We start from the raw sequence: 23,548 nt of genomic DNA on the forward strand, positions 1-23,548 counted from the left end.
CCAGGTGTGACAGAGCGATGCCTGACAGCTGATTCCTCATCCCCTGGTGGCCTCAGCGATGTGAGTTAGTAGCTAAGGGAGGTTCTAAGCTGTGGCTGGGGGGTTAATGGCTCACAGCCTTGCCAGATCAGACTAGTTCGGCATCTCCGTTTCCACCACCCACTAAGCGAAAGGTTATCATGCACACTGCATGCAGAAAGAGTAATGTGTTGGGAGTGACCCACAGACACAAAGCAGGGACAATCACTGCTCATTGACCAAGGGAGACGTAAACACAAACGCACAACATCTGCACTGTGAAAGGAGCTGACAAAAGTGCCCACGACAAGGTCACTTCCTGTTGAAACGTATTCTAAATGTGTGCAAATCAACACACGCTCAACTTTATTGTTTATTTGAATGGATGACTGTTTTCCCCCTCCAGTTTTCTGAATTAATTTGCTTCATTAATTTGTTTGTTTTTGTTTATAATGATAATAATAAGTGATGTTTCTGTCCTTATTCTCTTGTTAAGCTGCCCAAGGACCGTAAGCTTATGGTGAAGGTGTTGGGTGGGCAGTTATTCCACTCTCCCAAAAGAGGAGTGCAGATTGACATGAAATTTGCAACTGCTAATTTATACGAATACACAGACATTGGGAAAGAGTTGCTACCATTTGAATAGAAATACAAGACACCTCACTCTAGTGGAGAAAGAAGACTGTTGCCACGTGATCCGTGTGCGTTTTTGGTCCAGGGGCTGACGGTTGATGGACAGTTTCAAGAACTTTATTAGGGTTCCTTTTCTTTAAACCAGGTTTGGATTGGACAGCGCTTGAAAGTGAGGATGCTTTCAAAAAGAGGGCATTTTCCAGACAGAGCTTCAAACAGAGGCCCTTCCTCTGTAGCCACCCAATGAAAGTGTGTGATATAAATTATATAGGTTAAGTAAATGAGGGGTGGCGGAAAACCCCACAGATAATGAATATATTTTTAACTTTTGTACTTTTAAGAAAAAAGCTAACCAAAAAGGAATAAATTAATCCAGATTTATGCTGGCCAGGTGACAACCCCAACATAACACAGTTCTCTCTCGCAATCCAACTTGGGTGAGGCTTTGGCCTGGCCTGCTTTTCGCATCTGGATTGAATTAGACATTCCGGCTTCTGGCTGGCTGGAGTTCTGTCCCTCCCTCCCCCCATTTCTGCCCCAGCCATCGCCTGAGTGGGCAGACATCGCGTGAAATCCAAGAAAGAGGGAAAAGAAGGAGAGAGAGGGAGACAGATCCAGTACGTTCTTGAGTTCATTGGGTGGGAGATTCGGGATAACTGACCTCTCGCCCTCCCCCAGCAAGTCCTGGTTGGAGAGAGACAGCGCCATGGAGATTTGGCCTCTGATGCAGCTGCTGCTATTGGGGTTGCTGCTGGGGGCGGCTCAGGGACAGAGGGATGAGCTGAGCTCTGAGGAGGAAAGAAGAGCCCTGATGCTGAAGGTAAGAAATTCCATTTCCCTGGCACCACCCCATCTCCTAACACAGGGACAAATACAGGGGCAGCATGGAGAATGGTCTGGGCCAATACAATTTGCCAGGGGACTCGGCGGGGGGGGGGACGGACACTGCCATGCTGGAAACAGCGTGTGAGTGCAAACCATACATTTAAAACGCACAACCTCTCAACGAATCCTGGGAACTGTAGTTTACAGAGCTACAGTTCCCAGCACCTTTAACAAATTACAGTCCCCAGGATTCCTAGCGGGGAAGGGATGTATGATATGTATAGGGTTGCCATATGCCTGGTTTTTCTCGGACATGCCTGGCATTCCAAGGTCGAAATTACCATCCTGGGGGGGATTTTATAAAAATCGGGGAAATGTCTGGGTTTTCGCAAACAGGGGAGAAAAAGCTCAAAAACTTTTTGTGTGTTTCCCCCCAAACACCTAAGCTAACACCCTTTGGGGCGATTTCCCCCAAAAAAGCTCAGCAATTGATTGTGTCCTGATTTTTTTACTTCTTGAAATATGGCAACCCTTGATACATACAGATCTTATTATGTTGCTTCCAGAATGACCGGCCTGCCCTTATCCAAGATGCAAACGTTTCCCAGAATCCATTAGGCAACACCAAAAAGATACTGGGGGTTCTCATGCCCTGCTCCCCACCGCAATCTGTCAAGCAATCAATTTATGGCTTTGCTTCAGGCAGCAAAATGTGTTGGACTGGGAAATGAACAAAGGAAAGTGAAGCCCTGTGTAGACATTAAGGCTTCATGCACACCAAATGTTTAACCCCCCCCCAATAATCCTGACACCTGTAGTTTGTTAAGGGCGCTGGAAATTGTAGCTCTTTGTGTGGTGGTGGTGGTGGTAAAACTACAGTTCCCAGGATTCTTTGCGTGGATGAATTTGATATAATATAGTAATAATAATACAGTGGTACCTCGGGTTACATACGCTTCAGGTTACAGACGCTTCAGGTTACAGACTCCACTAACCCAGAAATAGTACCTTGGGTTAAGAACTTTGCTTCAGGATGAGAACAGAAATTGTGTTCCGGCGGCGCGGTGGCAGCGGGAGGCCCCATTAGCGAAAGTGGTGCTTCAGGTTAAGAACAGTTTCAGGTGAAGAACGGACCTCTGGAATGAATTAAGGACTTAACCCAAGGTACCACTGCAATTTATTATTTGTACCCTGCCCATCTGGCTGGGTTTCTCCAGCCACTCTGGGCGGCTTCCAACAAAGATGAAAAATACATATATGGTGTGTATGCAGCCTCAGTGAACACATATGGAGTGGGACCCACCATCAACCTCGCTCTCAGCTGCTATGTGGGAATGCCACATTCAGATTTGACGATTATTGCATTCATTTTCCTGGTTGTCTCCAAGAATCCGTTGTTACACCATTCTGGAAACTGCAGCTCTGTGAGGGGGAATAAAGGTAAAGGTACCCCCTGCCCGTACGGGCCAGTCTTGACAGACTCTGGGGTTGTGCGCCCATCTCACTCAAGAGGCCAGGGGCCAGCGCTGTCCGGAGACACTTCCGGGTCACGTGGCCAGCATGACAAAGCTGCATCTGGCGAGCCAGCGCAGCACACGGAAACGCCATTTACCTTCCCGCCAGTAAGCGGTCCCTATTTATCTACTTGCACCCGGGGGTGCTTTCGAACTGCTAGGTTGGCACGCGCTGGGACCGAGCAGCGAGAGCGCACCCCACCGCGGGGATTCGAACCGCCGACCTTTCGATCGGCGAGCCCTAGGCGCTGAGGCTTTTACCCACAGCGCCACCCGCGTCCCTGTGAGGGGGAATAGGGGCCTCCTAATAACTCTCAGCACCCTTAACAAACTACAGCTCCCAGAATTCTTAGGGGGACTGAAGAGGACAGGCTTTCACAAAACTTGCATCTGCTAATTTCTATGTCTAGATGCAAATAATTACTGTAATTGAAATAAAAACACAGTCCACCTTGTCGTCGTGGGGAAAACTGTGGCCAAGTGACCACTGTGCCTGCTAGGTCTGCTGTCAATGATAACAGACCCAACCAGTGTCCCTATTTTCCAGGGACAGTCCTGGACTTACAGAAGCTGCCCTGGTTTCTGATTTGATTCTGGAATGTCCCACTTTTCCTTAGGACACCCCTATTTCCCCCTATGTTGGAGGGTATGGAGTTATGCGACACCCCCCCCCCCAAGCCAATGAGATAAGTAACTGTACAACCATTAGAAGACATCTGAAGGCATCCCTGTATAGAGAAGTTTTTTTCTAAAAAGTTTAATGTTTTATTATGTTTTTATATGTGTTGGAAGCTGCCCAGAGTGGCTGGGGCAACCCAGTCAGATGGACGGGGTATAGATAATAAAATCATCTTTACCTAGATAATAAGATTATTATTATTATGGAATAGGATGTCCCTATTTTCATCAGAGAAATGTTGGAGGAGGGGCAAACCTCAAGGCCACTGCTGCACAGTTCTTTATCCTTATACCAGACCTGACAGTCCTTCAAACAGAGGACAGTTTTAAAAGAGACAGTCCTCTGACAGCTTTCAAATAGAGGTCTGCCCTCTGTAAAATTGGACACGTGGCCACTGCAGTTGCGTAATGTTTAGACGCCTGCTCTGTGTTTTTTTCTTAGACATACTAGGATCTGGGGCAGTTCCAGCCTCCAACCCAAACATATTACTTAAGAGACTCTCTCTCTCTCTCTCTCTCTCTCTCTCTCTCTCTCTCTCTCTCTCTCTCTCTCTTTCCAAGCTAGACCTACTCAGGCAGCCAGGAAAAAATCCAGTAGATCTGACTGTACATGCATGTTCCTACTCAAGTAATTTATACAAAACTCTTCGTTTGCCCTGAACGCCTCTCTTGGGTCCCTGATCTGAATAATCTTACAGCTTGGATTCTGTCCTCTCCCATCCAGCCCTACAGCCATTGAACTCAGCCTGCTCTCACCACACGGACTCTTCTTTCCTTTTTGCAGAGGAGTTGAGGCCTCTGTCTTACACACATCTGAAATTCATGCGCTTATCAGGCCCTGGGAAATCCAGGGCAGGATGATAGGAACAGGATGACCTCACCTGTGCTGTGATGTCAAAACAAAAAACCCCAAAACCCCCACACTCGGTGTTTGCATGCTTTTTCCTTCTTAAAGGGATGTTTCGATTTGAGCAAGGCTTTGTGTTTTGCTTGACTGCCAGCTGACCAGATGCCATCAAGCTGCTGTGTTCTTGTGACTGAGGTCTGGAACAAAGCCTGGATTTCTGAATCCTCTTGGACGCTAAAACATGGAACTCTTTTAGAAGCAGTAACCAAGTTTTGGGACTTGGCTTAGCATCTTCCGTGGATGGCCAAGTCAAAGCTTAGTGATTATCTAGTGTGCATTTGCGATCTCACTGTTTGCTGTGCCTGTTTCCGTCTGTTTCTGTTACTTAATATCTTGACAAACATAACTGTTTAAGCATCTCTAAAGCAGGAGTTCCCAAACTTTTTCGGGCCAAGGGTCCATAAAACTATCCCAGCACCACCTACCCTATAAAAAAGCATTATTCAGAAAAGCAGTATGCATGACTCATTAAGGAAGATAATCAGAGAATCGTAGAATTGTAGAGGTGGAAGGGACCACAAGGATCATCTAGTCCAACCTCCTACAATGCAGAAATATTTTGCCCCATGTGGGGTTCGAACCCATGACCCTGAGATTAACAGTCCCATGCTCCACTGACTGAGCTTTCTGAAACTGAAAACCGCAAGAATTAATTGCACATTTATTCAAACTCCAATCAAAACTATTTAATTTAATTAATTTAACAAAACAGATTAACTTGGTCCAGCGATACCAGCTTTTCAAGGACTGATATAGCCATTTACACCTCCAGCATTCTCCTGTCACTCCCTTGCCTCTTAGAGACCCCCTCAGGGAATCCCACGACCCCCTAGGGGGGCAGTACCACCCACTTTGAAAACCACCGATCAAAAGTTTTGCCTGGATGGTTTCTGAGGTTCCACCTTATGCTCCTTCCATGCTTCTTTAGTTACACTTCCTCCTGTTTTAGGGAACACAAGAAGCTGCCTTATATCTAGTCAGAACAAGGGTCCACATAGCTCAGTACTGTTGACACTAGCAGTGGCTCTTCAGGATTTTAGAAAGGGAACATTCCCACTCACACCTGGAGTTCTTGGGGAATTGAACCAGGGACATTTCGCATGTCTTTTCTCTGAGCAGTAGCCCTTTCCTACTTGTTACCTCCCAACCTGAATGTAGCCTATCTGCCTGCAGCTTTGATGTCAGCCTGGGGCTGCAAAAATCTGCAAGAGGTGGCCAGTGGCTTGCATTCTATGGGGTTATCATGCAGGCTTGTACTACTAGATCCATGTTTCTCAAACGTGGGGCCCCAGCAGTTGTTGGAAGTTCTGATTTGATCCCAGAATGTCCTGGTTTTCCTTAAAAAAGGTAAAGGTACCCCTGCCCGTACGGGCCAGTCTTGACAGACTCTAGGGTTGTGCACCCATCTCACTCAAGAGGCCGGGGGCCAGCGCTGTCCGGAGACACTTCCGGGTCACGTGGCCAGCGTGACAAAGCTGCATCTAGCGAGCCAGAGCCGCACACGGAAACGCTGTTTACCTTCCCGCTAGTAAGCGGTCCCTATTTATCTACTTGCACCTGGGGGTGCTTTCGAACTGCTAGGTTGGCAGGCGCTGGGACCGAGCAACGGGAGCTCACCCCGCCGCAGGGATTCGAACCGCCGACCTTTCGATCGGCAAGCCCTAGGCGCTGAGGCTTTTACCCACAGCGCCACCTGCGTCCCTGGTTTTCCTTAGGACGTCCATATTTTCATTGGAGAAATCATAGAATTGTAGAGTTGGAAGGGACTCCAAGGGACATTGAGTACAAACCCCTGCAATGCAGGAATAATGTTGGAGGGTAAAGGAGTTATGCAAACCCCGAGCCAAGGAGATAAGTAACTATACAGCCTTTAGAAGACACCTGAAGGCAAGACACCTGTATAGGGAAGGTTTTTTTTAATAATGTTTTGTGTTTCATTACGTTTTTATATATGTTGGAGGTTGCCCAGAGAGGCTAGGGCAACCCAGACAGATGGGTGGAGTATTATTATTATTATTATTATTATTATTATTATTATAATTATTATTATTAAACAGCATATCCCTCTTTTCATTGGAAAAATGTTTGAGGGTGTGCAAACACCCCTTTCTGTCTTCCATTCTGGTAGGCAAAGCAGAACTCAGGCAAAAACACTTGTTGTTTAGTCGTCTAGTCGTGTCCGACTCTTCGTGACCCCATGGACCAGAGCACACCAGGCACTCCTGTCTTTCACTGCCTCCCACAGTTTGGTCAAACTCATGCTGGTAGCTTCGAGAACACTGTCCAACCATCTCGTCCTCTGATGTCTCCTTCCCCTTGTGCCCTCACTCTTTCCCATCACAAGGGTCTTTTTCAGGGAGTCTTCTCTTCTCATGAGGTGGCCAAAGTATTGGAGTCTCAGCTTCAGGATCTGTCCTTCCAGTGAGCACTCAGGGCTGATTTCCTTCAGAATGGATAGGTTTGATCTTCTTGCAGTCCATGGGACTTTCAAGAGTTTCCTCCAGCACCATAATGCAAAAGCATCAATTCTTCGGTGATCAGCCTTCTTTATGGTCCAGCTCTCACTTCCATACATCACTACTGGGAAAACCATAGCTTTAACTATACGGACCTTTGTCGGCAAGGTGATGTCTCTGCTTTTTAAGATGCTGCCTAGGTTTGTCATTGCTTTTCTCCCAAGAAGCAGGCATCTTTTAATTTCGTGACAGCTGTCACCATCAGCGGTGATCATGGAACCCAAGAAAGTAAAATCTCTCACTGCCTCCATTTCCCCCCCTCTATTTGCCAGGAGGTGATGGGACCAGTGGCCATGATCCTAGTTTTTTTGATGTTGAGCTTCAGACCATATTTTGCACTCTCCTCTTTCACCCTCATTAAAAGGTTCTTTAATTCCTCCTCACTTTCTGCCATCAAGGTCGTGTCATCTGCATATCTGAGGTTGTTGATGTTTCTTCCGGCAATCTTAATTCCAGCTTGGGATTCATCCAGTCCAGCCTTTCACATGATGAATTCTGCATATAAGTTAAATAAGCGGGGAGACAATATACAGCCTTGTCGTACTCATCTTGAGTACGGACTTGACATCTTTCCGCAGGGCCTGCAAGACAGAGCTGTTCCACCAGGCCTTTGGCCAGGGCACAGCCTGACTCCCTCCTTCGGCAATCTTCGCGGAGCTCTGGCCCAATGGTTGCCATTGGTTTGATTTTAATTAATTTTATAATGAATGATTTTAGAGTGTTGTGTTGTGTTGTACTGTTGTACTGTTTTATTGTTGTTAGCCTCCCTGAGCCCGGCTTCGGCTGGGGAGGGTGGGATTATTATTTCCCAATTTTGAACTAATCAGTTGTTCCATGTGCAAATCAATCAGAACTGGTGAGGGGTGTGGCTTGGGAGGGTGTATGGCTTCAGAAGCGTCCAGAGGAGCTAGGCAGAGAGACCTGGAGGGCAGCATTTGTTCTCTCACCCGTGAGCCTGAGGATGCCTGTTCCTATTCTAACCCTCCTCGTCTGTCCTCCCCTTTCCCCAGCACCTGCAAGAGGTTCTGGAGCTCTCAGAAGCAACCGGAGAGGAGGCTGCGCAGGAGGTCACCCTAACTGAGGTGGGGGACCCAGCTGGCAAGGAGATCTTAGACGAAAATGCAGAGGAGGAGGAACACGTAGAAGAGCCTCCCCGTACCACACAGCTGTCCCCAACCACAGCACCCCCGGCTCAGCAGGAGGAAGAGGATGACTTCACCTATGTGTGTGAGTAACGCAAAACACTCAGGTCCCCCTTCCTTTTAAAAAGGTGATCTTTCCCACCTCGCAGTTTCAGAACCCCAGTTAACATAATGAGAATCCTCTTCTAGCTGGCTTTGAAGGGAGATTTGTTGAAAGAATGGAAGATAGATCTATCGATTTCTGCTAGCCGTGATGGAGCCCTGCAGGCTTGGGAGCAATGTATGGTAGTTCTCTTTGGGCCCCATCTGCACTACAGATTTAAAGTTTTATTATGTTTTTAGTTTTATTATGTTTGTATATGTGCTGGAAGCTGCCCAGGGTGGCTGGGGAAACCCAGCCAGGTGGGTGGAGTACTGTTGTTGTTGCAGTATCATGCCACTTTAAACAGCCATGGCTTCCTCCGAAGGCAGTCCCAAGGGGAGTTCCACAATTGCACCTTTCTTGGTCCCTGCTCTTGGTCGAGACCAGGGTTCCCAAACTTGGGTCTGCAGCTGTTTGTGGACCACAATTGCCATCACCCTTGACCGCTGATCCTGCTGAAACAGCTCAGGGTCATAATACCTCAAGGACCGCCTGTCTCCATATCAACTTAGCCAGATCCTGATATCACCCTTGAGGGCCTTCTAAGTGTGCCTCCTCCACGAGTGGTCCAGAGCGTGGCAACAGGAGAACAGGGCCTTCTCTGCAGTGGCTTGTGGAATGCTGTCTCCTGGGAGGTTCTCCTGGCGCCTTCATTATACATCTTTAGGCACACCAGGCAAAAACGTTCCTCTTCAACCAGGCCTTTGGCTGATTGATCTGATGTGTTGTGGAAGGGGGATTTTTGGATTGTGTTTGTTCTTCTTTTTACGACGTATTTTGTGTTTATTATATTGCAATTTTATGTTGTGAACTGCCCTGAGATCTATGAGTAGTATACAAATTTAACAAACAAACAAACAAACAAACAAACAGGCTGATCTGTGGATGTTGTTGTTAGACTATAACTCCCATAATCTTTTACTGGTTCCATGCTGGCTGGGGCTGATGGGCTCCGCATTGTCTATCCTCGTAGCCTTCACAGCTCCTTTACAGCTCATAGGCTCTCTATTTTTAATAGGATTGTTTGTTTGTTTGTTTGTAATCTCTCTGGAGTCGTTGGGCTTACTCTAGGGAGGCCCAAGTTCGAATCCCAGCTCAGCCATGAGCCGATTTGAAAACTGCTATTGTGCCCTCCCTTAGCAGTCGTTCTGAGCAAGCTCAACATACCCTGTTTCTTGAGCCTTCCCTCGCCTGTCGTCCCATGCTGCCAAATGATGTATCTTCCACTCTTTTCTGAAGCCACTGCTTTCTGCTTGTCCTCAGGCACAGAAGCCAATTACATCTAACTCCAATCAATTCCTAACATAAATCCTGATTTCTTGGGTCTTGGCTGGAAGCAACAGTAAACCCTACCCATCAACGACTTCCTTTCACTTTATAAAAACCTCCGCTTTTGGCTGGAGAAGGAGGAGGAGGGGGGGGGGGGAAATCACCCTTTGCTGCACTGCCAGGAATACCCCCAACCTCTCTAGAATTCTAATATTCACAATGGCAATCAAAAGTTTAGGCACAGCAGTGAGAGCAATCTCTCCTGCCAGCAAGCATCCCACAGGGAAGTAAGTGCTAAGATTATTTATTTATTTGAAGTATTTTTATCCTGCTCTCCAAGCCAAAAAAGAGTCCCGGAGCAACTAACGTAAGATCTGTTAAGACAAGGCAGTCTTCTGCCAGCTGAGTTTACAAGAGACTTGACACAAAAGGAAAAAGGGATGGTGAGGGGAGAGGAAAACAAGCGCGCTCCGTTTTTAAGGCACCCATTGACCAGGCTGCCTAGTGGTTGTCATAATGACCAGTTGCAATGGAAAGAATTCAGGGACAGGAGGAGCCAAAGGGAGCTGTCAGCTGAGACAGTGGGGTGGTCCTGTTTCCTGTCTCTCCTCCTCCTCCTGCAGCCAGATGGAATGGCTGCTACGAAATGATTGAGAGGAGACCCATGGAGCTGGGATCTCAGTAGAGCTGATGGCACGGGCATTGCTGGATTCAGACCAGCATTTGGTGTCCTGCAAAAACCACTAGCCAGTTGCCTCTGGCAAGTTAACCAGAATAGCATAGTGTCAGATAGCATTCCTTTGGGAATTAAAGTATATGGCCTAGTGTATTTGTCTATCTAGCCCAGTACTGTATTCATTACAGGCAGCAGCAATGCAAGGTCTAAGAAAGTAAAAATAAATAAATCCTGCTCATCACCTGAGATCTTTTTAACTGGTTACGAAATGTTGTGCATATCCCTGATGTCAAGTGCAGATGGCAAGTGCCTACAATTTTGGCACTGGGCACTTCTAAAGACAGACCTACAGTTTACATATGAACAAAACTCTGAAGACGGTTTTGTACAGGGAAAAACAGCTTCAGGAGGGAGGGAGGTTGGATTGGAGCAGTCCCCACCCATCACTTTTTGCTCTGCGGTGCCCTTACCCCAAACCATTCTTACACATGAGGGGCTCCCAAGCCCTTGCAAATACGTGTTGTGGTGAAAGGGTTAATCACTCTCCACTTTCCCACCCTAAATCATCTCCCCCCCCCTCCTTACTCATCTCTGAAGCTTTACCCTAGAAGAAACAAAACAGCATCAAGGTTTATGTTGCACACGTAATTCAGAGCGACAGTTCTCCTTCCTTAAAATTCAGAGCGACAGCTATCCTTCACATCACAAATAATTGGCTGTTGTAACTTTCGCTTGAAGCGCAGCATCATTGGTACTCCTTTAGGGCCAAAGTACCCAGGATGGAAAGCTGAGTGTAACTTTGCCCTGGCATTTTTTAAAAGGAAAAGCACACAGGGGAAGCTGGAATCTTGAGCAAAAGACATGTGTGTGTGTGTGGAGGGGAGCAGAGACCTCAAAAATTCCCTCCCCAGTCGCTCCTCTCCTGTCTTTGATTTTTTTAAAAAAATGTCTGGAGGGGAAAGGGTTAAGCACCCCCCATTTCCTGCTGAAGAGTCCAATCTTCCTGCCAGCTCTTTTCATTTATAACACTTACACACACACACACACACACACACACACACACACACACCCCACCACCACCACCAGCAGGATAAAATTGCACACCTTGTTTGGTGTGCCATGTTGTGTTTGGCCTTTGTTCTGGAAAAGGATTCTGGGAAAGTACAATACTTGGGCTGAGTGGGGGAGCGCCCAACTACCTAGCACTGAGGTTCACAGAAATCTGATGTGGATTTTTCCATCCTTGGAAACACAACATTTCCCCCCTCTGCATTAGGGGAGAAACCAGGGCGGGGTGGGGAACCCTGCCACAGTCGGTTCCATTGCTGGCGAGCTGTAGCTGTGAAAGCCATCGAGACTTAGTGGCTGAAATGAAAGTTACCATAGAAGTAAGACGTTCAAAGAAAGGAGACTGCGAATGATCACAGACGGTTTAAAAATAAAAATACAGAAGGCGCATCTTGGCTCTTTGTTCCCACTTCAATCGCACTTGGCTCAAGTCGAGCTAACTTGAGTTAAGCAGTTTCCTTCAACCATCAAGTAATCCAGGAATGCTTTTAACAAATAAATAAAAGCGACAGCTGAAGATGAATAAGGACTATATTTAGCACACTGGAGCACTCCCCAGATATTATCTTAACAACCCTGCAAGGTAGCCTAGCATGATTAGCCCCTATATTAAAAATGGGAGACAAAAAGAACTGGGTAGCAGGGAAGGAATCCTTTATATATTTAGGGTTTTTTTTTGTACACGTTTTGATTCTTCAGTTCAAGCTGTGATGGGGTGGGGTGGGGGGACATAGTCTGTAGGGCAAATGGGGCACTGTCCCACCAACCACCTGGCTGCCTTCTTGCATAGAACCATTCCAGGGAGGGGCACTGCTTGTCAACCTACTTCTCCATCAGCCCTGAGTGCTCACTGGAAGGACAGATCCTGAAGCTGAGGCTCCAATACTTTGGCCACCTCATGAGAAGAGAAGACTCCCTGGAAAAGACCCTGATGTTGGGAAAGATGGAGGGCAGAAGGAGAAGGGGACAACAGAGGACGAGATGGTTGGATAGCTACCAACATGAGTTTGACTAAACTGCGGGAGGCAGTGGAAGACAGAAGTGCCTGGCGTGCTCTGGTCCATGGGGTCATGAAGTGTCAGACACAGCTAAACGACTAAACAACAACAACACTGTTGGGCTCCCCGAGTTCTGCCCTATCAGTCCCAATGGGCACTAGCCGCTAAGGGAGGATAGGATGAAATCCCCCACTGCTTGACCAACGTGGCCATGTGTGTCCTACTTTACAGAGTCCTCTCTTTATAAGTCTGTCAGAGTACACATCTCCATAGGAAGGCCTGTCCAGTCCAAACCTGATGTAAAGTGAAAGAACCCTAAAAAAAAAAGAGAGAGAGACTGAGAGGGACATGGAGTTTGTCTATCAACAGTTAACACCTGGGCAACAGGCAGAACAGGCCCACAGGTCAGCTGGTTGCTGTCTTCCCCATAGATCTTTCCCTTTAAAGTGTAGCAAATATTCCTAAATTTGCATATGGCCAGCTAAGACAGGTGGGGTTACCAGACGAGTCTTTCCCTGCATGCCAGGACAGACTCCAGCAGATTGAGCGAGTGACACCAATCATGGGTCCAATGGTCAAGAAGGTGGTTTCTGCACGTTCTGCAGAGGGAAGTGAAGGGCAGATGGGGCGTGTCCACCTGGAAAGGGAGCCCATCTAGGAGAAGGCAAAACTCTGATCCCAAACCTCCGTGGTCTTGAGGGATGTATTTGGCAGAAGGAAAGGCTATGGAGTAATCCCAACACAAATCCAGAATGGAGTCCTTAAATAGGTTGGATGGCGCCTTGTACGCCTCCTTCCAGCAACTCCTGTAGCCAAGCTGGTGAATAAATCCAAACAATTCCTCTGCTTTCCTTTGGGCCAGTGACCTCCATACACACGGCCCATGCATGCACCCCACTTTGATGCTGCTAATGCATTTGATCCCCCCACCCTGTGCACTCCATTGTCTCTCATGACAGACAGGTGCCAGCATATGGTGTAGCGTGTAGAAATGTACTGCAAAACTGTACTCCCCTTTTGTCTCTTTTTTTATTGATGGGAGTACTCTGCCTCCCTCCCCCTTCTCTCTTTTGGCTACCCTGACCCCCCCCCCAACAGTTTGAACCCAAAGCCATGTTAGCCTATTAAAATAGTAGCTTTCTGTCTGGAACTTCTGCTGTAGCTTTCCCCAACCTGCCCACCCACATTGTGGCCAAACTACCCTTAATAGTTTTGCATGGGATGGACAGGATTTTAAAAATGCAAATTGCAACAGTTTGGGTTGGGGTGCCCTGATAATTAACAGAACCAGAACTGCTTGGAGAGGGGATTTAACACTTTCCTCCCCTGCTGTGGTCCTAATGAAAATCCATCTTCTGTAGCAGGGATTTGCTCTGTGTGTGTGTGTGTGTGTGTGTTTTGGCAGAGGTGGGTGGGTGGGGGGAATCCCTTGTTGACACCAATGGGGAAATGTCATTCCCATGGGTAGGCAAACTAAGGCCGGGGGGGGGGGGGCTGGATCTGGCCCAATCGCCTTCTAAATCTGGCCTACAGACAGTCCAGGAATCAGCGTGCTTTTACTTGAGTAGAATGTGTCCTTTTATTTAAAATGCATCTCTGAGTTATTTGTGTGGCATAGGAATTTGTTCATTATAATTTTTTTCAAAATATAGTCCAGCCCCCCACAAGGTCTGAGGGACAGTGGACTGGCCCCCTGCTGAAAAAGTTTGCTGACTCCTGGTCTTTCCATTGCAAGCACCCCATTTCACAGGAAGGATTTTCTGCCAGAGGAGGAAAGGGTTAAACCCCTCTCTGCCTGCCTGCCCTGATTGGCCTTTCCCCTTGATGCAATTTGCATTTTCTGAAAATTTGCACATGAAATGCAAAGGCATCTTTTAATGGCTGTGTCTAGTGTGCTGCCTCACACACATCTTGTTGGCTGTCCTGATGAGTTCTTCCTTCCAATTGCCCCACATGCACACAGAGCCTATTCAAGGCCAGACACGCCCCCTCCAGTTGACCACAACCACCTAGATCTCTCCTTCATCACCCACAGACCACCCTCTCTTATCTGTCTCTTGCACAGAGAGGCTTATACAGATGTGCTTGCGCACCCCCCATAACCTAATCCTTAGAAGCTATCCTGTCTGCTCATTCCATTCCTTAGCTGAGCTGAACTGCCTGCATTTATAATTTGACCACAGCAAGAAACATGGCCCCATGATGTGATAATTTACTGTTTGTGTAGGGAGCAGAGCTGTGTTCTTAGCAGTAGGTAATTTTCTTTTAAGGAAACTCAACATAGGCAGTAAAGGCAGTCTCCAACTCAGAACAGTTTCTAATCATGGAGGTGGAAGGGACCACGAGGGCCATCTATTCCAACCCCATGCAATGCAGGAATCTTTTGCCCAATGTGGGATCGAACCCACAACCCTGAGAGTACGAGAGTCATGCTGTACCAACTATCTCCGTGGACTCAATGGGAAGCTGCTGTCAGATAATTTGCTCTACTTCAAGGGTGGGGAAACTCTGGCCCTGAAGATGTCATTGGACTAACCCCCATCAGCCCTAGACTCTGTGGCCAACAATCAGGGAAGAGGGAAGCTGTAGGGCTGCCTTCTGATGTCTCCTAAAGGTTGTCTAGTTACTTATCTCCTTGGCTCAGGAGTTGTATAAAGGTTAAGGTAAAGGTAAAGGGACCCCTGAACATTAGGTCCAGTCGTGACCGACTCTGGGGTTGCGGCGCTCATCTCGCTTTATTGGCCATGGGAGCCGGCATACAGTTTCCGGGTCATGTGGCCAGCATGACTAAGCCGCTTCTGGTGAACCAGAGCAGTGCACGGAAATGCCATTTACCTTCCCACCGGAGCGGTACCTATTTATCTACTTGCACTTTGACGTGCTTTCGAACTGCTAGGTTGGCAGGAGCAGGGACCGAGCAATGGGAGCTCACCCCATTGCAGGGATTCGAACAGCTGACCTTCTGATCAGCAAACCTAGGCTCAGTGGTTTAACTCACAGCGCCACCCACGTCCCTTTTCAGGGGTCGTATAACTCCATACATTTCTCTGATGAAAAGTGGGATGTCCTGAGGAAAAGTGGGACATTCTGAGATCAAATCAGAAACTGGGATGGCTTCTGTAAATCCGGCACTTTCCTGGAGAATAGGGACATTAGGAGGATTTGGCCTCTATAGAGAGGGTCTTACTTAAGAGAATGGTTATTGACATCCCTCTTGTCTGGGGAGACAATAGAAGAGTGGGCCTTGTGTGGGGTGAAAGGGGCAAAGTCAAACTGTTGGAGAGTTACAGTGCCTGCTGTGGCTGTGGAGACAGATATTGGAGAGACGTGTTTTATTGCAGGTGGGGCAGACAAAGGCATCTGTTTTTGCTGCTACAGGGGCATCATGGTAAGGTTTGGTCATTGCTGTGGGTCAGCCAGACAAAGGACACTAATGGGAAATTTGGCTGCTCATTGTCTTGGAAAGCACCTTGGCTTGAACATACCTCCAAGTGATAAAGAGCCTCAAACTGCATTACCACCTCCTTAAGAGTGTGCGCAAGGAGAATAGCAGAGAGATTGCATTGGATTTTCACTTTGCTAAGAGTCAATTTGGATTTCAGGGAACTGGTTGCTGGGTTGCAGTGAAAGTGTCTTTCCTTAGCAGTGCAGTGTGAACAGCCTCGCAATTGCCAGGCAGTTTGCGCTGCCTATGGACAGACCGTACTCTGGTTACAGTCTCTTCTCTAGCTGCTGGGAAACCCATGCGTGTAGCTGCCATGAAAAAGGAAGGAAGGAAGGAAGGAAGGAAGGAAGGAGCAAACTCAGTGCTGGAGATCATTAGGGAAAGACAAAAAAATAAAGCTGCCAGTATCATATTGCCTTTACACAAATTGATCATGCAACCACGCTTGGAATAATGTGTCTAGACTAGGTTAAGGTAAAGGTAAAGGGACCCCTGACAATTAGCTCCAGTCATGACCGACTCTGGGGTTGCAGCGCTCATCTCGCTTTATTGGCCGAGGGAGCCGGTGTACAGCTTCCGGGTCATGTGGCCAGCATGACTAAGCCGCTTCTGGCGAACCAGAGCAGCGCACGGAAACGCCGTTTAGCTTCCCGCCAGAGCGGTACCTATTTATCTACTTGCACTTTGACGTGCTTTCAAACTGCTAGGTTGGCAGGAGCAAGGACCAAGCAATGGGAGCTCACCCCGTCACGGGGATTCAAACCGCTGACCTTCTGATCGGCACGTCCTAGGCTCTGTGGTTTAACCCACAGCGCCACCTGCGTCCCGACCCAGTCTTGGTTGCTGCACCTCAAAAAGGATATTGTAGAGTTATAGAAGGTGCAGAAGAGGACAATCGAGCAGGGGCGAACGAAGGTGCTGTGACACCTGGGGTGGGGCATCGCTATGTAGGGCGCATGTGTGGCGCCGCTACATACAACGCATGCGCTGTACGTAGCAACGCCGCACTTGCCGCCGCCACTTCAGCGCTGTATGGACGATGCCGGGATCCTCTTCTTGCTGCTGTGGTGACGACAGAGGGATCCCACCCCCGTCCGTATGGCGCTCAAGTGGCACCAGCGGCAAACCGCTATGTTCAGCGCATGTGTGGTGTTGCTGCGTACAGTGCATGCGTTCAACTCTGCTCGGGCCGCTGTGCCCAGGCTGGGGCGGCAGGGCAAGCACCCCGCGGGGTGCTGCCTTGTCACCCTCCCAGATGTGGAACCCGGGGCGCATCGCCCCCGGTTGCGACGCCACTGCGATCGAGATGACCTGGAGGCTGGAGCATCTTGCCTATATAAGGAAAGGTGACAGTATTTTGAGCATTTTTGCGGTTGTGTAGAGAAGAGGTGAGCAGAACTGTGGAAGGCGTGCTGAATTTTTCACCTTTCAGATTTCAACAATGAGGGGTGCTAAAAAATTATAACATGACTTGGGAATCCACAAGTTATCTTGCTTAAATTAATATAATTGCATTTTGCTTAGTACGTAAAATGTTTGTAAAACTGCACAGAAATAATTAGAAATGATTGCTAAGTATTTATATGGTATATGAATATTATTATAGAATCATTATTTAGCATTGCCTGACATTTACAGGAGGTAACATTAAAATTTTCCAGAAGAGAGTTTATGTGCTTCTTCATCAAACGTAGACTTACAAAGCTAAATGTTGTGCAGTCGCAAAAAATAATAGATTTGAATTCCTTAGACCCAAAAACATGTTTTTAACACCCCTCAATGAAGAAATTTGCAAAAGTTGAGCTTCGCTCCCTAAAATGACACACCCCAGGTGTATATCATTATGCAAGGTTTAGATTCTTGAATTGCAGGGCGTTGGACTAGGTGACACTTTGGGGCCCTTTGAACTTGCAATTCTATAATTCTGTGTGGAGAAAGTGGATAGGGAATAGTTTTCATTTCATAATATTAGATCCCAATGACATCTAATGAAGTTGAGGAGATTCAGGACAAAAACAAGGAGGAACTTCTTTACACGATACACAGTTAAACTATGGAATTCAGTCTCATAAGTTGTAATGACTTCTTAGATTACATTAAAGGGGCATAAAACAAATTCACGGAGAATCAATGGCCTTTAGTCATGACAGCATCATATGCTACTTCCAGAAGCAGAGGTCATGTTCCTCTAAATGCTGTCCGCTGGGGATTTACCATGGGAGAGAGGCCTGTTGCTCTAGTGTGCTGTTTATGGGCTTCTCATGGGCATCTGACTGGCAACTGTGAGAGCAGGTGCCCAGTGTGAAACATGGACAACTTATAAATGCCATCTCCAACTCCTCAAAAGATTCCGTCAACGGCGCCTCCAAAAAAATTTACACATCACTTCAGAAGACAGGCAAACTAATGCCAGTGTACTGGAGGAAGCAAAGATCACCAGTGTCGAAGCTATGATTCTTCAACATCTGATTCGTTGGACTGGTCACGTTGTTCAGATGCCTGATTATCATCTTCCAAAACAACTACTCAATTCAGAACTTAAAAATGGCAAGTGTAATGCTGGTGGTCAACAAAAGAGGTTTAAAGACTCTCTCAAGGCAAATCTAAAAAAATGTAGTATAAACACTGACAACTGGGAAACACTGGCCTGCAAGCGCCCCAATTGGAGAACAGCCTTTACTAAAGGTGTCATGGGCTCTGAAGATGCTCGAACTCAGGAAGAAAGGAAGAAACTTGCTAAGAGAAAGGCACACTTGGCAAACCCTCACCATGATCAAATCCCGCCCAGGAACCTATATCTCCACTGTGGAAGGATGTGTGGATCCAGAATTGGCCTCCATGGTCACTTGCGGACTCCCTGTTAAGATCATGTTCATGGATGACAATCTTACTCGGCTACGAGTGATTGCCAAAGTGGTTAGAGTGTTGGACTAGACCCCAGAAGACTAGGGTTCAAATCTCCACATGGCCTTGAAGCTCATTGGGTGACGTGTTGTTGTTTTTAATTATTTATCATTTTCATTTTACAATAAGAACAACAAATAGTAATCCAAATACCAAATACACATTTAATTTCGACCCCCCACCCTTTCCATGGTTCACTTCATTAATTTCTTTTCCACTACATATTCTAATTGATCTCTATCGTTTCATTTTCTATATCTGCATACTTATTACTGCTGAATTTACTCCGTTTAACAGTACTCCGTTACTGTTAACTTTTTAATATGCTTATAATTTTGCAAATAATCTACAAAACATTCCTAATCTTCTTTAAATATTTCATTTGGGTGGTGTTGGGCCAGCCAGTGTCTAATTTACGTCATAGGGTTATTCCGAGGTTAAATTGTGGTGACCAGAATCACGTATACCACTTGAGCTTCTTGGGAGGAAAGGTGGGGTATAAATAAAATAAAATAAGCAGAACATTGGAACTTATCGGCTGGGGTGGGGAACCTGTGGCCTTCCAGAGGTCACTAGGCTACAGCTCCCATCATCTGAGGCCATTGGCCATTCTGCCCAGGGCTGATGGGAGTTGGAGTCCAACAGCATCTAGAGAGACAGTTTCCCCACCTGTGAGATTATATCCTTACAAGAGTATTCCTCCTTTTCAGGGCTTTTTTTTCAGTTGAAACTTGCCGGAACAGTCAGGTGGGCACCATTGCCATTACAAGAGAACAACGGAGGCGTTCATGATGGGTTCCGGCACCTCTTTTTCTAGAAATATTACACTGTACCTGTTCCACTGCTTCCAGACCCTTAAAATTTGCCTTTGTTTCTCCTCTTCTTCCTCCCTCCTTGTTGTCCAAGCAGTCTCCCGCCTGAACAGCCTGGATGCAGCCGTCCACCGCCTCAATGTGCAGTTCCACCTCATGGACGTGAAGATCTCCCAGTTCTCTCAAGGCCTGGCTGAACTGAAGGGGAGCGTGACGGAGGCTCACGAGTCGCTCGACTCCTTGAAAGAAGTTGCCACCCGCAACCAGAAAGAGCTCGGAAAAATTGATGGTGAGGACAGGGGCAGGGAGGCAATGCACATTGGGAGTGGTTAGGAAAACAGGGAGCAGCCCTATACTGTCATTGATTCCATTCCCTTTAATGCAGGAATCTTTCGCCTAACCTGGTCCTCAAACCCACAACCCTGAAATTACCGTAAGAGTCTCATGTTCTACAGACTAAGCTATCCCTCCAGTAAAGTGTTTTTTGCTTTTGTTTTAAAGACAAAAGGGATCAGGAAGGCCAGCCACAGATCTCCAGCATCATGTCTGCTTCTGGCCCTCAGCTTGCAAGGGCAGGAAGTGGCTAAAGGGCAATAACAGGCAGAGCCCTTGGAAATGCAAAGCCATGTTGAGAGCTCGACCGAGCGCCTGAGGCCGCCAGTTGCCAAATCCCTCCTTTAGCTCAAAAAGCTGTCGTTCTTTGGGTGTCAAGATTGTGTGGGGTGTGTATGTATGTGTGTGTCAGAGAGCCAGGATTTCATATGCTGCTCAGAGCTGATGGAGCATAAGGATCAAAGCAAAGGTTATTCAGGGACAGAGGGGGATTGTTCGAATCCAGCACACTAAACTTGGGTTGAGATGTGAGGGTGGAGGGGTTTCTCTCTATCTCTATATAATTTATTATTCTTATTTTTCAAACGTTTTCACATTGACCTTCAAATCAAACGCACTATTTCCCACCTTCATCTCTGCAGCATTTTTACTCAAACCTTGTCTACTGCATTAGATCTTTATCTATGACAAAATTCCTCTGTTCTAATTATTTTGTCCTTTTCCCTCCTGCCCATGATTTCATTTGACTGTAATATTTTTTAAAAAAAATAGGCCACGAAAGGCCTCCATTCTTCAGGATGGAGGCGTTTCTCAAGGCCATTCATCCTCTGTTGCCCCCATGTGTCAAAGTTCAGACTGCAGGCTCCTTGGGGCAGAGACCCATCTCCTTGCATTCCACTTGATGGAATCGCAAGCCGTAGGTAGAAGCAGCAGCAGTTGCCGTTGTAACCATGACACTCTCTGCCCTATCCCAAGGTTGCTTGCGAGGCCGCCGGACCCACGGCAAATGCTTCCTGATCTTCAAGAACTTCGAGGTCTACGACGCGGCGCAAAAACTCTGCGAGCTTAGGGGAGGGAACCTGGCCATGCCAGCAGACGCCACTGAGCTGGCCATCCTGCGCCGCTACCTCTACGACGCCTTCCAGCCTAACAACTGGCCTGTCTGGGTGGGCATCAACGACAGGCGCTCAGAAGGGCTGTGGCTCTTCGAGAACGGGCAGCGCGTGTCCGTCTTCGACTGGTACCGCGACTTCCTGGTGACTCAACCCAACGGTGGCGCCCGGGAGAACTGTGTGTCCCTCAGCTCAGACGATGGAAAATGGTGGGACAATGACTGCGAGCGGCGGATGTATTACGTCTGCGAGTACCGCCTCTAGGGGGGGCAGCTGTCTCAGGTCCAGTCCCAGGTGCGCATGGTCGCCATAGGTATCCTTCCGCTTACAGTGCAATGGTTAGCAGGTCTGGGCTATGTGGAGCTACAGCCTCTGGAAGGCAGTGCGCTCTGTCCCATTTTTCGCACCCCCAACCTTACCCCAAGACACGCACCACACACTCTTACTCTTACTGGTGGTCAAAACATCCCACTTATTTTGTAGCCCCCACACCATAATAAAAAGCACCTTGCCACCTCGGAGGAGGAAATGCTGTGTCTTGCAAACAGGAATTTCCACGTCCCTAGTGTCCCACCCCCCCAGAAAAAGAGGTGCCAGAACTCACCACGAACACTTCCCTCGTTCTTTAAGAATGGCAATGGAGAGGTGCAGATTCCAGCTGACAAAAAAGCCCTGCATATCCCAGAGTTTTGCTTTTTCTACTGCACGGTGATTCGGCAATTGTAATTCTAACAGGATCTCTTGGGTACTAAAATGTTTTTAAGGGGCCTGGCGTGCAGTACACCTCAAAGTGTGGGTGGGGATTTTTTTTATTACTGAAATTGTGGCGCTGTCCCTGAAACCTGTTCATGGGCCTAGTCAGGATTTATGTTACGAGGGGTAAGGGGACCCTCCCGTCATCATCCTCTGTCTGGTTTTGTCTAGCAGATTCAGAATGAAATGTCTCAACAACAGTTGTTTTTCGTGACTTTCTTTTGACCCCAAGTGCTCTGAAATCTTTCTACAATTTCTACTTTTTGTTACGTATTTTTATTTACTTACTTACCCCCCGGCTATGCCCATAAGCGTCTTGCAACACGTAAGACCATTCAGTTCCAGGTCGAGAAGCCATCGTGACTGGGGAAAACGCAGCTGTCTCTCTCTCTCCACTCTGAGGGTCAAACTAAACATGGCGTTTGTCACGCAGTGTGGCCTTGGTGGCACGGCCAATTTTTCCGTGACAAATAAGTCAGTGGCAGTGAACTGTTGGCGGTAGTCAACTCTCTGCTCCCTTGTATGGATCGGGCCCTCTTGGGCCTACTCTTGAGTGAAAGAAAAGTTCCCATTTGACCAGAAGAGCAGTCCTAAGAGGAGAGTGTGCTCAATACCTTCCCAGGTCTGAACCGCATCCCTTCAAGCTACAATGAGGAGTGGGAACTTTGGGTACAAAATGGCTGCTTCAGAATTAAAGAGACTTGCACAAATTCATACACAGTTTGTCTTGACGGCTCCTCTGCACCAGCCCCTTTTCGAGCCCCCTCATAAATTCCTCAGCAGGGCAAACCTTTACGCTGAAGCGATTATATTCATATATTTAAAGCATCAGGGACAGCAGACCTACCCTATATAGGCAAAAATACTGACGGGTGACAAACTTGCTTTCAAATTCTCTGCTTCCCTCTGCACCCCAGACCTTTTGTGCAGCACCATCCTATGGACATTTACTCAGAAGTAAGCCCCACCAAGTTCAACGGGACATAGTGCCTAGTTTTAGGCCTAAGTGAGTTTAGGCTCAAGTGTCTTATCGCCGTATGTTGCTGGCCAGCTCTATATGAGGGAGCTGGGCCTTCCTTTCTCCCCCCACTGAAGGACGTTTAGCAAGACTCGAAGGTGAAATTCCTCACCGTGTGCCTCTTTCCCTCACCAGGGCCTATAAGCTGTCGCTGAATGCACTTTAGGAGCTCAAAGGGGGGGAATGCTAAAAACCTGAGGGCTCTGGCACCTGCAAAGTGTGGGCAGATGAGGGGAAAGTAGAGACGCCACATGAGAGAAGTCATAGGGCTGAACTGTGGAGTCAGATGGCAATTTAATTTCACTGTTGCCAGTGGAGTTTTTCTCTTGTATGTAGCTCCCTTCAGCTCCCTTATACTGTCCCACTTTCTAGGGCAGCCTCCACCAAAAGGTGCTTTGAGATGATCACCGGTTAGCTCAGTTGGTTAGAGCGTGGTGCTGACAGAACGTCAAGGTTGCAGGTTCGATCCCCCCATGGGACAGCTGCATATTCCTGCATTGCAGGGGATTATAGAATCGCAGAGTTGGAAGGGACCCTGAGGATAATTTTTTTCCAACCCCCTACAATGCAGGAATAGGCAGCTGTCCTATACAGAGATCAAAGCTGCAGCCTTGGTGTTATCAGCACCGCGCTCTAACAACTGAGCTACCCAGACAGGGTTGGACTAGATGATCCTCAGGGTCCTTTCCAGCTCTACAATCCACGATTCAATCACTACAACTCCCATCAGCTCCAGGGAGCAGTGCTAATCCAAAATATCTGGAGGGCCCCAGCTGGTGAAGGCT

General features: G+C 47.5%; 1 protein-coding gene across 1 annotated transcript; it reads left to right on the forward strand.

Annotated features, from left to right (window-relative positions):
- Positions 1-1,172: 1,172 nt before the first annotated feature.
- CLEC11A (C-type lectin domain containing 11A) lies at positions 1,173-21,945 on the forward strand. The gene is made up of 4 exons (XM_028751943.2): positions 1,173-1,471; positions 8,102-8,318; positions 19,645-19,836; positions 20,856-21,945. The coding sequence occupies exons 1-4, from the start codon at positions 1,358-1,360 to the stop codon at positions 21,254-21,256; spliced, it is 924 nt and encodes a 307-aa protein (XP_028607776.2). The 5' UTR covers positions 1,173-1,357; the 3' UTR covers positions 21,257-21,945.
- The last annotated feature ends 1,603 nt before the right edge of the window (positions 21,946-23,548 follow it).

The sequence above is a fragment of the Podarcis muralis genome, chromosome 13, assembly GCF_964188315.1.
Source record: "Podarcis muralis chromosome 13, rPodMur119.hap1.1, whole genome shotgun sequence".
Taxonomy (NCBI): Eukaryota; Metazoa; Chordata; class Lepidosauria; order Squamata; family Lacertidae; genus Podarcis; species Podarcis muralis.

Excerpts from the sequence above, each read along its gene's own strand:
- CLEC11A (XM_028751943.2), top strand. The coding sequence starts at position 1,358 with ATGGAGATTTGGCCTCTGATGCAGCTGCTGCTATTGGGGTTGCTGCTG. Across the intron at positions 1,472-8,101 it reads GAAGAGCCCTGATGCTGAAG|CACCTGCAAGAGGTTCTGGA; the intron begins GTAAGAAATTCC and ends CCCTTTCCCCAG. Across the intron at positions 19,837-20,855 it reads AGAGCTCGGAAAAATTGATG|GTTGCTTGCGAGGCCGCCGG; the intron begins GTGAGGACAGGG and ends CCCTATCCCAAG.